At 36.9% G+C, this 13,996-nt stretch overlaps 2 protein-coding genes across 3 annotated transcripts in view; one reads left to right on the top strand and one right to left on the bottom strand.

The window, feature by feature from the left end:
* Window positions 1-14: 14 nt before the first annotated feature.
* On the bottom strand, window positions 15-8,595 carry racgap1 (Rac GTPase activating protein 1). Its single transcript, XM_079588710.1, has 17 exons — window positions 8,381-8,595; window positions 7,756-7,846; window positions 7,448-7,650; window positions 7,213-7,355; window positions 6,270-6,339; window positions 6,096-6,149; window positions 5,934-6,011; window positions 5,555-5,672; window positions 4,963-5,114; window positions 4,303-4,467; window positions 4,079-4,174; window positions 3,794-3,992; window positions 2,625-2,730; window positions 1,718-1,850; window positions 1,488-1,617; window positions 1,291-1,402; window positions 15-1,195 (listed from the first exon to the last, which is right to left on the bottom strand). Exons 2-17 carry the CDS (start codon window positions 7,838-7,840, stop codon window positions 1,120-1,122), a joined length of 1,920 nt encoding a protein of 639 aa, XP_079444836.1. The 5' UTR covers window positions 7,841-7,846; window positions 8,381-8,595; the 3' UTR covers window positions 15-1,119.
* Window positions 8,596-9,717: 1,122 nt separating this feature from the next.
* Window positions 9,718-13,996, top strand: part of LOC306985928 (inactive dipeptidyl peptidase 10) — a 47,588-nt gene continuing 43,309 nt past the window's right edge. Inside the window, exon 1 of one of the 2 annotated variants that reach the window (XM_079588709.1) lies at window positions 9,718-9,875. In XM_079588709.1, coding sequence (XP_079444835.1) covers window positions 9,837-9,875 — 39 coding nt within the window. In that variant the 5' untranslated portion in view covers window positions 9,718-9,836. The remainder of the gene's footprint in view (window positions 9,876-13,996) is intronic. The other variant, XM_079588708.1, reaches the window with a different exon arrangement.

Here is a 13,996-nt window from a genome sequence, read left to right as displayed (position 1 = left end):
GAGAAAAGACAATGGACTTTCAATAAATGAATGTATTTTACAAACAGCACAAGTCGTACAAAATGCCACGCCACTCAAATTGAAAAGCAACTAGAATTGATAAATCAACTCCAATGTTTAACATAATAAACAGTTGCTCTTTGAAAACAATGAAAACTTGACAGGTTAGTAATGCACACAACTACTGCTCCAGAAACACTGCACCACTGAAAGAAATGATTCATTGCATACAGTGAAAAGCATCCAATCAGTCCAAGTCTTTTATACTATAGGTACATTAGATGCTTCAAAATCAGTCAATTCTCCCAGAGGGCAACTTTTTTTGCTTCTACTTTAAATACGGTATACAATTAAATAAACTGATACTGAACTGCATATAGACAAATTATTGCCAATGAGAAAATCTGAAATAATTCTGGCCATGTTCATTTATAAAAGCTAAAATGCCCACAACAACCAAGAGTGTTTTTGCATGCGAATAGCATTCTTTGAATAGCATTTTTTCTTACTGTCCTGCATCCCTCTATAAACAAACAAACACCACAAATGGATCATTTAAACAAATTCAAAACATCATCATCATCATCATCATCATTTTAACACAAATTCTGTATTACTGGCTGTGGAATTTAAGCTTGACCATGTTTAAAAACACAGTTTACACTATAGAGAAATCTGATAGTCACTACATCCTTGAACCCTCCAAGAGATTGAGATTTAAGGTAAAGCATAAAATTACAATATACAAACAAAGTTAGTGTCGCAGATTATGCTATACAAATCCTGCATGTAGATGCTACAATCAAGTTCGGGTTTCTTCATAAAGAACTCCCAAACTGATGCAGATTGTGTTATTCTATGAGGATTCAGTGACTGATGGAAGTGCTTATATCAGCCCATCGCTTTGGTTGTGAGGATGTTAATAGTACATGAAAACATTTAAAAGTGACTAAAATACAAATGTGACAAGAAAACTAAAAAGAGGTAAGCTAAAAAGAGTAGCATTAAAATGGTTTGAATTGATGGACAAACCAGACACACAATACGCTAGTAGGACAATGTAATATATTGCAGCTGTTTCCCAAAGAAAAGAAAAAATCTTAGCCATGAAGAGCTGGACTACTTCAGGAGAGGAGAGGCGAAGAAGTTCCCCTGGCGAGAGACGCTGACTGGAGCTCTGCTCCTGCTAGCAAACCTGAAAACAGAATGGATGTTCATAATGGTTAGCTCACAAATACTCAAACAGCTGTGTGTCATACTACTATAAAACCCGGTAAGGTTTAAACATACTTTGGAGTGATTGCGTTGAGAGTTGCGTTCTTCATGCGTTGAGAGAGCGAGCTGGACGATGGGGTCTTGCTCATCTGCTGGTCAGGAGTCGTCACGGGCCCAAACATACTTGCTGGAGTACAAAGAAAGCATGTTGTTATAGAATATCACAGACAGGTGTTATTGTTTTGTTAAATGTTTGGATGTGAAATTCATACTTTTCTGATCAGGAGTTGCGTGGGCATTGGCGTTCTCAATGATCATGTGATTGTTGTGAGCTTGGTCGTTGTTGCCAATCATAAACTGACTCCAGTACTCCACAGGCAGACCGAGGAGACGCTCAACCACCTGAGAGAGAGAAAGAGCTTGGTGAAAAACTGGTCCAAAACACCATACATTTACAAAATGGGGGAAAGAAAAGTGGGGACCTTTAGCCATAAGCACTTACTTTTGGCTGTCGTTTTGTGTCTTGCAGGATGGTCATTGGCTCTGGGTCGGGCACGCCATGACCCACAATTGTAGGTCCGAATACACGAGCCAGATTAGTGCCGTCCATCTTTGTATCTGTGCTCTGGGCCACTCTAATGGTGACAGAAATAATACCCAAGTTAAACATTAAGTCTCACAGCCTAAAAACTGCCTTCCGAGAAGTGCTGGGTTTTAATATAATATACAAGAATGTTGCTGGATTAAGCTGGATTGATAGCGGTACTTAACTGAGGAAAATTACACAAATTATATATTAAAAAAAGAAAGATATGTAATAGCTTTTTAATTTGGTGTAAATGGACAGAATACATAAAAACCATACAATGGCACTTTTATTGAACTGTAAAATGGACTGCAAGGTAGCTCCATATTACATTGTACGCAGTTGCTGTTAAAAACAACAACAGGGAATTCATTTTAAATAGTGTTTCCAGAATTGATGCCATAATATCTGGTAACAATTTTGTAACGACAATAATATGAATGTTTTGTGTTGTTGTAAAAAACAATGCCTAAAGTAATTGAATGGTTTTATGTTGTTTAAAAAATAAAAAAGATCAAACAGGATGCTAGAAAGAGCATTTACAGCAGCATATATGAATTAAAATGGCAACACTATGTCAGGAGTATAACCATCACACTAAAAGCAAAGTTTAAAGTAATGCTTAAATACAGGCTTCACATTTCTGCTTTAACACTAGGGTAATAGCCGCTAAATGCAGTTTTTAACAAACTGATCAAATTTCTTTGAACCTGAAATATTCCTTTAAAGTTACAAATGTTAATATAAGTGTTGACTAATAATTAAATAGTATTTGCAAATAGTACAGGATCTGGTGTATGATCAAATGGTGTATGATGTTTACCTCTGCAAATGAATGATGAGGAAGGCCAGAGTGTCTCTGTTGGGCAGTGGAAGATCACTGATGTTCTGATATATTAAGGCAATGCTGTTGTCCTCATCAGACAGCTCTAGGAGAACAGAGTGAATGGTTACTATTGAGTGTACTAATATTTACACTCATCTTCCCAAGCACACCACGGATCAACATTTTGGGGTCATGAAGTAATTAATTATTTTATTCAGCAAGGACACATTAAATTGATCAAATACTGTTCTTTTAAACTTTCTATATAAAGAAAATTAAATATTTAATAAAAACAAAAATATTAAGCAAAACAACATTTATAAGAAATGTTTTAGCAGCAAATCAGCATATTAGAATGATTTCTGAAGGATCATGTGACAAGACTGGGGTAACGATGCTGGAAGTTCAGCTTTGCCATCACAGGAATACATGTCACTTAGTATTAAAATAAGAAATTATATTTCTTTCACAATGTTACTGTTTTTTGATCAAATAAATGCAGTCTTGGTGATCATGAGGCTTTTTAAAAATCGTACAGACTAGGGCTCAGAATCAATTCAGATGTCCCGATTAGATATCAATTCACAAGATCTTAATTCGATTCTTGATTTAATTCAATGAATTACATTTGCAGTAATAAATTTAGTAATAACTGAATAAAATAGGCCTAGTTATTGTTTTTGATACATATAAATAATAAAACTAAATAAACTACAAGCAAATGGCACAAATAAATAAATGCAATAGAACAAAAACACAAATGAAATAACCAGTGCTTTTAAAGTTTTTTAGGTTTGTCTAACATTAGTTTTCCAGGTACAGAACAGAAATGTAAAACACTGCATATAATCTTCACAGTACAAATTAAAAAGGTTAAGCCTTAAAGTTACAAAAAAGTTATTCAGTGAAAAGCAGAGAGTGATTTTCCCTGTCTTTTGTAGCTTGATTAACAACAAGACTAGAAATAAGATTGATGTTAATCAGAGATTATGTTCTATGTTTGCGGAAATAAATATGAAAAAAAAAGAAAAAAGGCTTCGTGGCTTTTTAGAATCGACCACATTTTAAATAATTATTCAACAAAAAAAAGAAACAAAAAAATTACCCAGCCCTCATACCGACCCTAAACTTTTGAACGTAGTGTACATTCATGCATCAACACTAACCAGCAGCATCCATGAAGGCACGGTTGAGGCGGAAGGTTAGCAGGGGTTCTTTGAGGTTCCTCAGGAAGTCCTTGAGGAGGCCTGTGATGACATGGATATCGTCCACCTTGCTGAGCAGGGGAACGGTTTTCCCACGATGGAACTTCTCTTTCAGCTCCTTGACCACTCGATCGGAGCCAGACACCCGGTACAGACCAGTCTGCCGAAGAGATACGCAGGTTTTCTGAACATATTGGTCTTTTTGTCCAGTGTTCTAGACTGAATCCAGCATCTTTAGCAATTTACCTCATGTAGGCCTCTCTGCTCAATCTCATTAACGCAGTGCACCACTAGTGAAGGGATCATGGGAGAGGTGGAGGACACGTAGCTTGCAAGGGTGCCCTATCGGAAAATCACACCAGGTTGTTTAATGAAGAGTACAATGCAGCCAATTAGTTTAAACTTGAAATATCAGCATGTTAAAGAGGGAGACTCAAGTTGGATGACAAAGCTTCATATAGATTTGTCACCTCTCCACTTTTGACTGGAGTCCCAGTCATGCTTGGAATGCAGGGCAGAGGGCAGCGCTCGCGGCATTCGGGGTGGGACACAACACGGCAGTCCCTGCACTTCAGAGAGATCTTCCCAAATTTGATCCTCTTACCACATGGCACACAAGACTCTGGCTTGATCACCTAAAAAGAAAAAGAAAAAGCCAGGCAGATATGAGCTGTGACGACTATAAACACGGGCCACTGCTAACCCATCTAGACAACTTCACTGATTATAATGGGAAATTACATTGTTTTATGTCAGTTTAAAATATTGCAGAGCATTTTTTTTTGGGTGGACATTTTAGATAAAATACGGCCAGATATTTAGCTTTTTACTATGATAATGGAAAAAGTCAAACGAACCAGACTTTGGGGGTCAAACTTGCTACGGCACGGTTAAGATCGCATGGTGTAAGTACACCCTTAGTCACAATGTAATGAAAGTTGTGATAGATCTTTTCTAAACATAGTAAAAGATGGCCGGATGAAAGATGGGAAAAAAGTGGGGTGGAGTCTTGGTTCTATCCATCAACTGTTGATTGGATGAAGGCAGACCTGAATGCAACCTTGGAGTTGATAAGAGCGTTGGCGTTGGAGCAATGCATCAAGTGCATCTTCGAAAGATTTGTATCCTACCGTTTTGGAGACAAACTCATGCAGACGGACACCTCCGTTGCCCTGGGGAGTGCTGGGCTCTGCTCTGCTCTCTCCATTGGGCTGACTGGGATGCTTGAACACATCCATAGACTGAACAGAGTCGGTGTCAGCAGTGTCCCACTCATGAACAGCTGAAGAACAAAAGCAGAGAGAAGCACTGCTAACTACTGCAGAATACTTAAACAGAAATGCAAAGGCTTGGGGTGTGAGAAATGACCAGGAAAAAAAGCCCAAACAAAATAGACCTCAAGAAAAAACAAATACGAATAAATAAAAGAGTACCAAGCTGAAGACTCAACAAGGGGTCAATTTTTAAAACACCCCAGAGTCCTGCAAACCACGTAATGAATTATTAAAAAAATTAATCTTTGACCCAGTTCAATAAAACAACGCATATTTATGATACGGCAACCACACATCATGACTCACTGCGGATCTTATTTATAATACAGCAGCCTGCACATTATTATTCAATCAATAGCAAGAATCATATAATCAATGACTCATGCAAATATTCTCTTGCTCTGCACTCTCACAAATGACAATAATACATTTAGTGAAGTGAGCTTACCAGTCTTTCTGCGGCTCCTGGTCCAGTACGGAACAGCCTCCACCGTGGTGACAGCCTCAATGGGTCCGCCATCAGCGGGCACCGTCACGGTGGTCTTAGCCACCAGAGACTCATTACCCTGATAAAACGGAACTCTAATTAATTAATTGTCAAACAATTTCTAACTTACTATACATTCATCTAAAATAGGGACTGTATTAACATCAACCCGGGAATAGCTTGTTAACTTGGCTTTTACAATGTCAAGACTTACTGAGGAGAACCGTGGAAACATTATACCTCTAACGACTAAAGTAAAGCTCTGCAGGGAGCCTTTATACTAAAGTGTCTTTCTCCAATAAAAAACAGTCAGTCATGTCCTGATGTAACCAGCTCTTACTTTCTCAGAGGTGCGGCCGGTGGAACGGGACCTCTTGGCACCAGAAGGAGGGCCTTCTGTGTGGTTTCGGGAGGAGCGCTGCATTGAGACAGATTCAAGAATAAGATATTGCCTGAAATTTGGAAGTGTTTTGATTAAATGTGAATTTATTGGGAAGCTTACTCTCTTTTGTCGTTTCTTGAGACGAACGGTCCTGACTGCAGAAGAGTCCCAGTCCTTTATTTGAAGAAAAGTCAAATTATATCAATAAAGGATGAGTCAGTCTTTCTCTCTGTCAAGTTTGAGACAGGAATACATATAACCTTAATATTTTTAATATTCAAGAAGATGACCTACCAAAGAATCATCAGTTTTATCATAGCTGATGTCAGACAAGATAGACCCGGATTCATCAATGGTGGTCAGTCTAGAAGAGACGGTGTGAAAAACCAAATGAGCGTTACAGCAGTAAGAAACAATTCAATCATAAAAACCAAACCAATTATTCTGTCTTTTATGACATTTACTTAAATCCTTGAAGATACAGTACATTAAAAATGCCTTTTCAGTCACTCAAGCTGAAAAAACAATATAACTTTTTATGATTCAATTATATCCTGACAGATTTCCGTAATATCCAGCTTCAAATTATCTTATTTCAGGTTTCGTACAGATATTGCAAAAAGAAATTCCAGGGCTTTCAAGGACTTTAAGCACTGCTTTTCAATGAGTTTAATCAGAGATCTCACTTAATCAATATCTTTATTATCTTTACAATTCTAAGGGCCAGATTTACTAAACAGGGCAAATTAGCATGAGAGCGGAGTGGGAGCCCTAAAAAAGGTAAATAGATCAATAAAAATAGACTAATAGCTAAAACAAAATGGTACAAATTAAGTGCAGCACATGCAAAGTACGCAATGACTGTGGCAACTTTCAGTATGGGAACATTAACAAAGCACTAGAATTTTCACAGAAAAAAATCTAATTCAAGCACTTTAAGCACATTGTGGGTCAGACTGTCAGTCCAAGTCTGATTTTAGTGCATATCTGACTGAAATCTGATCAGATTTAGTAGAAAAACACATGAAATACGATTTTTACAAATCTGTTTCGGGCTACATACTGTACATATGTGGTTTGAAATCGCATTTCTGGAAATCCGTTTCAATCCAACTGCTCTGATTGGATTTTGCATTGTTTGTGAGACTTATAAATAGTAATATTACAAAAGTAAATGGAATGAAAACTCAGAAAAGCATCATATTACATTAGTAAAATGGGTTGCTTTTTCTCTTACCGTCGACTAGTGTTGAGGTTTGTGTGATTCTGGGAACGGGCATTTAGAAAGGCCAGAGCTGAGCGCTGCTCCTCATTTAACTTGATGCTGTTACTGGAGCCTTCAGTCACCAACAGCTCCCGGATGAGCTGGATCTGACGGTCCTGCAGAGGAATAAAAAGGAATGTCTGGTTTGAGCCTAAATTCAGAGAACAGGTCTACAGCACAAGTAACATGCAAAAAGAGGCCTACAAACCAGCTTTGCACAGTCAGCCTCAGCTTTCTGTCTCCGACGGATCTCCACATCCACTTGGTTGCGGGCATGTTTGAGTTTGACCTCCAATGCTCCTCGCTCTGTCTCGGCCTTGGTGAGCACCTCCTTGCATGCATTCAGCTCGTGCTCGACTCTCAGCCATTTACGACGACTGTCCTCAAAGTTCAGGGCCATCTGAATGAACTCTGACAATAACAAAGAATTGCAGTGAATATTTAGTGGGAGAGATTGAGACGGTGTACTAGCCTACATGCATTTTATTTCAAATATTCAACACAGCCAGTACTTACGGGGCTCAATGCTTTCATTGAGAACTTCAGCTTGTGCCCGGAGGCTTTCAAAAACACTGTGAAGATTAATCACAGCAGTCTCCATGTCCTCCTGAAAAAAAATATATATATTTAATTGTGTGCAGTGTGCACCAGTTCAAACAACTTGCTAGATTTAATTTGTTTCCAGTTATATCCTTTTGCGACCCAGCAATTTATTTCTGCTCAACGAAGTTGATTCCACTGTTTGGATATCAGTGGCTTTTTTTGGTCATTAAAAATATTATAGGCGTGGCCAATGATGAATATTGATATTATGTATCTGCATAACAATAGAAGTAGTTTCAATCTAAAATAGTTTGTGTATAAATTGACACAATAATAATTACTTTTAAAAATGCATACGTTTACTACACTATAACAAAATGAATAATATAGTATAAAACTGGTTTTTGCTAGGATGATGAAAGTACAACCGTAAACAACGACCAAACACGTTTAAATCACTATATGTTCAATGGTGAACAATAGAAGTAACGTTAAGCTAACGTTAACTGTTACACTTAAACACTAGCATGTGTTTTCTAAGCGGTTAACTCGTCGTTAGTAACAAACAAACATTGGTTTGGCATGTAAAATAACTTACGAACTATTGTAGACTCCCAGCCTTGTGTGTAAACGATGTAACGTAAGATTATAACTTCAACATATATGTTTTCCAGGGACCACAGCACCGGTTTGTCCAACCAAGTTTACCCGGATGTGTTGTTAACGTTAGCGTCTAAAGGAGTTGCGTTTCAAATTTACCCGCCAGCCAATCATCGCCGCTCTGGCGTGCTGACGTAAGCGCGTTGACGCAGTACGTACAGTTGCGCGTCTGCTGTAAAATAGACTGTTTTTTTTCTGCTGTACCCAGAGCCATATAGCTGAGTATCTTGTTTGGCTCTGTTATTTAAACCTAGCAAATAAATAAATAAATAAATAAATATATATATATATATATATATATATATATTGGCTACAACAAGACCAGATTTCAGAAAATATAAGTGTTGGTGCAAGTATGAAATATGACTTCACCGCCCGGGAGTAGCAATTAGGTCTCTGTGGAAAAGTTCAGAGAATAAAGGCAGTGTATACATTTTTCAATAGCCTAAATAAATAGCCTAATTAAAAACAAATTAAACTAACTAAGCAAATAAATTAAGTTAAAATAAACAAAAATAATAAAATTGATAAACAACTAAATTTGTTTTAAATAATTAAAAAACAAACAAACAATACAGTACCCATTATTGATTGGAAAAAGAACTGTGATGACAATCAAAACTAAAATTATATTTCAAACAATATTTTACACATATTTGCAATATTAATCTTAACAGTGTAAATGTGGGTCATTATACAAGCTGCCTTTTAATTTTTTTAGGATGGGGGTCCCGGATGATCATTTTGGGGGTCCATGGCATAAAAGATTGAAAACCCCTGTCCTGGGCTGCTTTTCATGCTGGTATTTTAAGTAGGCCATACATAAATTAATTAGAGAAATTAATTAATTAATATTTCCTTTCTGTTGATGCATACATATTTTATTATTTATGCATATTCCCTATAAATAGTACGGTGACTGACTCTCCATTTTTCTTCCTCTATCTATCTATCTATCTATCTATCTATCTATCTATCTATCTATCTATCTATCTATCTATCTATCTATCTATCTATCTATCTATCTATCTATCTATCTATCTTCTTCCAGCTCACTGTTCATCAAGTGTGCAGTGTGACTGATCGCTCAGACAGTGAAAGTCGAAAAAGGGGCTGAAGCCAGGAAAAGCAACGTGTTGTCTTGATTAATATCCTACTGTAACTGTGGGAGAGAGAGAGAGAGAGAGAGAGAGAGAGAGAGAGAGAGAGAGAGAGAGAGAGAGAGAGAGAGAGAGAGAGAGAGAGAGAGATGGCCAACTTTACACCATCATAATCAAACAGATCCGCTAGTGGGGTGTGCAGTGCAACTTGCAGCAACACCAACTCAAACAAGGCTTTCAAGTGCTGGAAGAGCAGTGAACTGCATCAGGAGATCGGTGCTGAATCCTGCAAACATGATTGCCACCACACAGCAGAACATGACAACAGAGCTGGTAAAGCTAAACAGCATGTTTTATCTTTTGCATGCACAAAGACTAATGCAGACAGACGATAAAATGCGTTTTGATGCTGTTTTCTGTTGTTGTTTTTTTACACATCTGTGTGAACTAGAGCCGCAGCGAGGGAGCGCGTGCACGTGCGAGAGTCGAGAATACAAATCTGTGCACACGACCCTTTCATATCCTGTTTATAAACTGTATCTAAGCTTGTTTCAACTCATTTATCCGTCAAAGTACATTAAACACATGCTTGCTCAGCACAGGCGTTGGTCACATTGATTCGACTCGGTTTTCATTCATACTTTCTGTCCGTATCCCTCTGTCGGTTCGGTCCGTCACACCAGTTACTACTGCAGTGCTTTCCAGTGACTCTGATAAATTGAAGTAACGTTAGGGCTTTTCTGACTGAGCTTAATATCAGGCTGCCGTTTCAACTTCTGCGTTAAGATTTTAATGTCTGAGTTCGAAATGTGTGTTGTTTAGTTGCGCAAACGAATCAGATAGCTGACTTGAACTGGTGTACATTCGCTGTGAAGATGGCAAGAGCTGCTGGACGTTTACCTCAGAGCCGCGATCTTCTCCAAGAAACTGAAATTAAAGTTATCAATCATAGCCTACACAAATATCTGCATATGGTTCATGAGGAACATTTATATTATGTGCATACAAAAATCACTCGAATACACTATCACAAAAATATTAGGCTCATTTTAATATTAGGCTATTTGTAAGGTTTAGAGTACAAAAAATGGCTATACTGTGGTGGTTGCAAGTCACATTAAACAGTAAGGAAATGGTAGTTTGGCAATATATATATATTTATATTTTTTTATGAAATATTTAAAAAACTTAGTCTGCCATATCCGGCCTTATCAGATGTTTGCATGTAACATGTAAAACGCCATGTTGTTGTCATGTGACTGAGAAAACATCAAAACAGAGATGACCGAGCTTTATTACTGTATGGGTTGTTTTGCATTGGTAAGCAAAATTAAGCACGAAATATCACTGTCAATCAAAGTTAGTATGACAAATATCTATGTAAGCTGTTTCCTGTGAATGTCCAAGACTGATTCAGTAGCCTTTAGACAACAAAGTGCAGTAAACAGTCAAATATTTGTGCTACAAACCAGTGTGTTAATGATTACGATAATAATATAAAAAAAATATGATAACAAATACCCATTTTCAACATCAGATAACATAGCAAACTGTTATTGAATGTACATTCAATATAAAAATACATGTCACTCACATGAGATCCCAGCAATAGCAAACCACAACGATCCAATCAGTTCTCCATAGACAAAAAAAAATCAAGTCATCTACATTTTTTCTTCAGCTGTTTAATTCGGATATAGGCTACTTCACAAGAAAAGACTATCAAAACTATCGTTTCATGCCGACTTTAATTGTTGTGAAATGTCAATGCAAAAGGTCCTAAACAGGGTTAATTTTCTTCGTTTTCATTTGACTTTGGGGTGAAATATTACTTGGAAATATTACTTGGAAATGTTCTTGACAGGTTTCACCCATATAAATATTATTTTCACATCCCTTTCAAATACAGATTTGTATCTCCTTGCCTAGTCAGTGTTTGCATAGTAATTCATGCTTTACTGATAAAGATGATCACCTTTGTAGTGAGTGGCGTTATTTTGTGTAAGAGAGTGTGAAGGAGCAGTGTTTCTCATCGATGGTTGCAGATGACTCATATGATGCATCTTTAACTGAAACATAATCAAATCACTCCCTCCCTTTGTAGTTTCCACCTCATTTGCATATCTTCTGCCTGGTGCCTTGACCATTAAGAGCAACCTGCGTGTGTAGAAAGATTGGCGGTAAACGGCCAGAGAACTGCTGACATGTCAGAAGTGTCACTGTGACAAAATGTTATGGTTGTTTCTGCATTTGTGTTTGAGAATAAAAAGGGGTAGAAAAACAACAACAGTTAAGTCGGTGCACAACGGCTGTCAATACTCTTATGCCAAATGCAAGATGTCATATAACATGCAATGTGCAGTTTCTATATTAATCTATTATGTGAGTGGGACTGTGCATACAGCTCTGTTTCCAGCCGATAAGAAACACCCAGAGTAATTAGTTTCTTTTGCATTGTATTTCCCCTCTCACATCTGAAATCTAATATTCTGCACCATTCCTGTAATTAAAAAAACTACAGCACTGATGAAATTCAATGTGCAATTAGCAGGGCTGCACAATATATAAAAATTATCGAAATATTGCAAATGTACACTAAAAATGCTGGGTTGTTTCAACCCTGTTTGGATTGAATATGGAAAAACCCAACCATTGGTTTACATTTTTAAATAAAAATGTTAAACCCAGTAGCTGGGTTTGTCCATATTTGCCCCAAACATGGTCAAAAGAGTTAAGTGCCGTGGAAAATAAATAAATTCGGTACTTGCACGCACCTCTTGAACATCGAGCAATCCTGAATTCAGTTCTCTTCCGCAGCTTATGGCCAAATACACACAAAATGTTTGTCTTGGTTATTATTCATGTAAACAGTTGGTTATGTATTGAACGTAAACAGTTAAAAAATAAAATGTGTGTGTAACAGTATATTGGATCCGTGCAGCTCCTAAAGTGACATCAGCCTAATACATGCTGCTGTCTGTGTCATTAATGTTAATCAAACAACAAAAGACAAACAAAGATTTTATAAGGTCAGTGATATGATTTCAAACATATTTATTACAAAAGTACTATTCAGGTTATTGAATAGGTCAAGTTCAAAATGATCTTGAGTACACCTTTAAAATGATGGGTTGTCATCTAAATGATGAGTGACAGGAAATGATTCTATCAACATGACAGGAAGGTTTGAGATGACTCTCCCCTCATGTCTGATCAACCTAATCCACTCTATATACAGTATATACATGCAAATATTTCTTATATATACACAAACATGTGTGTATTTATATAAAATAATTATACACAGTACACACACATTTATTATGTAAACACAAACTTTTATTTTGGATGCGATTAATCGTTTAACAGGCTGTTAAACGATTAATCGCATCCAAAATAAAAGTTTGTGTTTACATAATAAATACTATAGTACTATGTTGTCAAGAAAGCAATCTTTAGCAACCAAATAGTAACACCCTGGCAACTATCCTAGTATTGTGCTGGCAAAAAAAAAAAGTTGTAAAAATCTAGTCACGGTTATTATTATTATCTTATTATATAAACTAAAATCAAACCTATACAATTTTTTAGTTACTTGAAATAAAATAATATAAAATATACAAGAACCAAGGCAAAATTTCTAATGAAAAACTATATAATAGTATCTTAATGAAACTAAAATAACACTGAATCTAGTCCATCAAATATTACGTATTAAAATATTATGTACAGCAAAATCCATTGATCCATTTGGAAAGTGTTATCCATCAAAAAATCCTATAATCCATTTTGAGATACATGAGGAAATGATATTTAGAATTCTATCTTTTTTCCTCTTAGATCATTGACAGGAGGGAGGTCTCCTGAGACAGTGACCACTTTCTCACCTGCTTGAAATGTTAACGTGAATGATTCTGTGCAGGAAGCTTATTAATTATGTAACAGTACTTTGTATCATTGATTTGGACTGCATAACAACCTTTCAAGAATTTCCTTTGCTTTTGCTCTATTCACTAGGAGCTGATTCACAGCAAGCGTTCACTATTCAGGAGGTTTTGGATCAAACAGCCAGGGGTTGGCTGGAGATTAGTGCGGTTGCTCTTTGCATTTTCAAATGCAGCCATAATTTGGTCCTTGCTCTCTTTCTGGTCCCACTATTTAGGAGGCTTTAGCAGTCTTCAGAAAATTGATATAGACAAGTTTCCTCATAGGTAGCGTATATCTGTGAAAGTATATGACTGCAAACACCTCCAGTTCGATGTTATTTATTCAGAATGCAGATTTGCTTTCTGATGGTAATATTTCATATCCTAAACCTCAGTAGAACCAATGCATCTCATTACCGCCGCAGGAAAACCATGATTTGCGCTGACTTTGTGCTATCCGCTTTAGGCAGATACTCTAAACACATCCTGACAGTTACCCCTAGACTGATCATGATTGAGTGGGCTTTC

Source organism: Phoxinus phoxinus, assembly GCF_949152265.1.
Source record: "Phoxinus phoxinus genome assembly, chromosome: 18".
NCBI classification, from domain to species: domain Eukaryota; kingdom Metazoa; phylum Chordata; class Actinopteri; order Cypriniformes; family Leuciscidae; genus Phoxinus; species Phoxinus phoxinus.
The sequence above is the reverse complement of the archived record's forward strand: the minus strand, read 5'-3'. Positions and strand labels throughout refer to the sequence as shown.

Bases quoted from the DNA above. Each gene is read 5' to 3' on its own strand.
- racgap1 (XM_079588710.1), bottom strand. From the start codon at position 7,840: ATGGAGACTGCTGTGATTAATCTTCACAGTGTTTTTGAAAGCCTCCGG. The intron at 7,651-7,755 runs GTAAGTACTGGC...TGTTATTGTCAG, and splicing joins CAATGAAAGCATTGAGCCCC to AGTTCATTCAGATGGCCCTG. The intron at 4,468-4,962 runs GTAGGATACAAA...TTTTCTTTTTAG, and splicing joins ATGAGTTTGTCTCCAAAACG to GTGATCAAGCCAGAGTCTTG.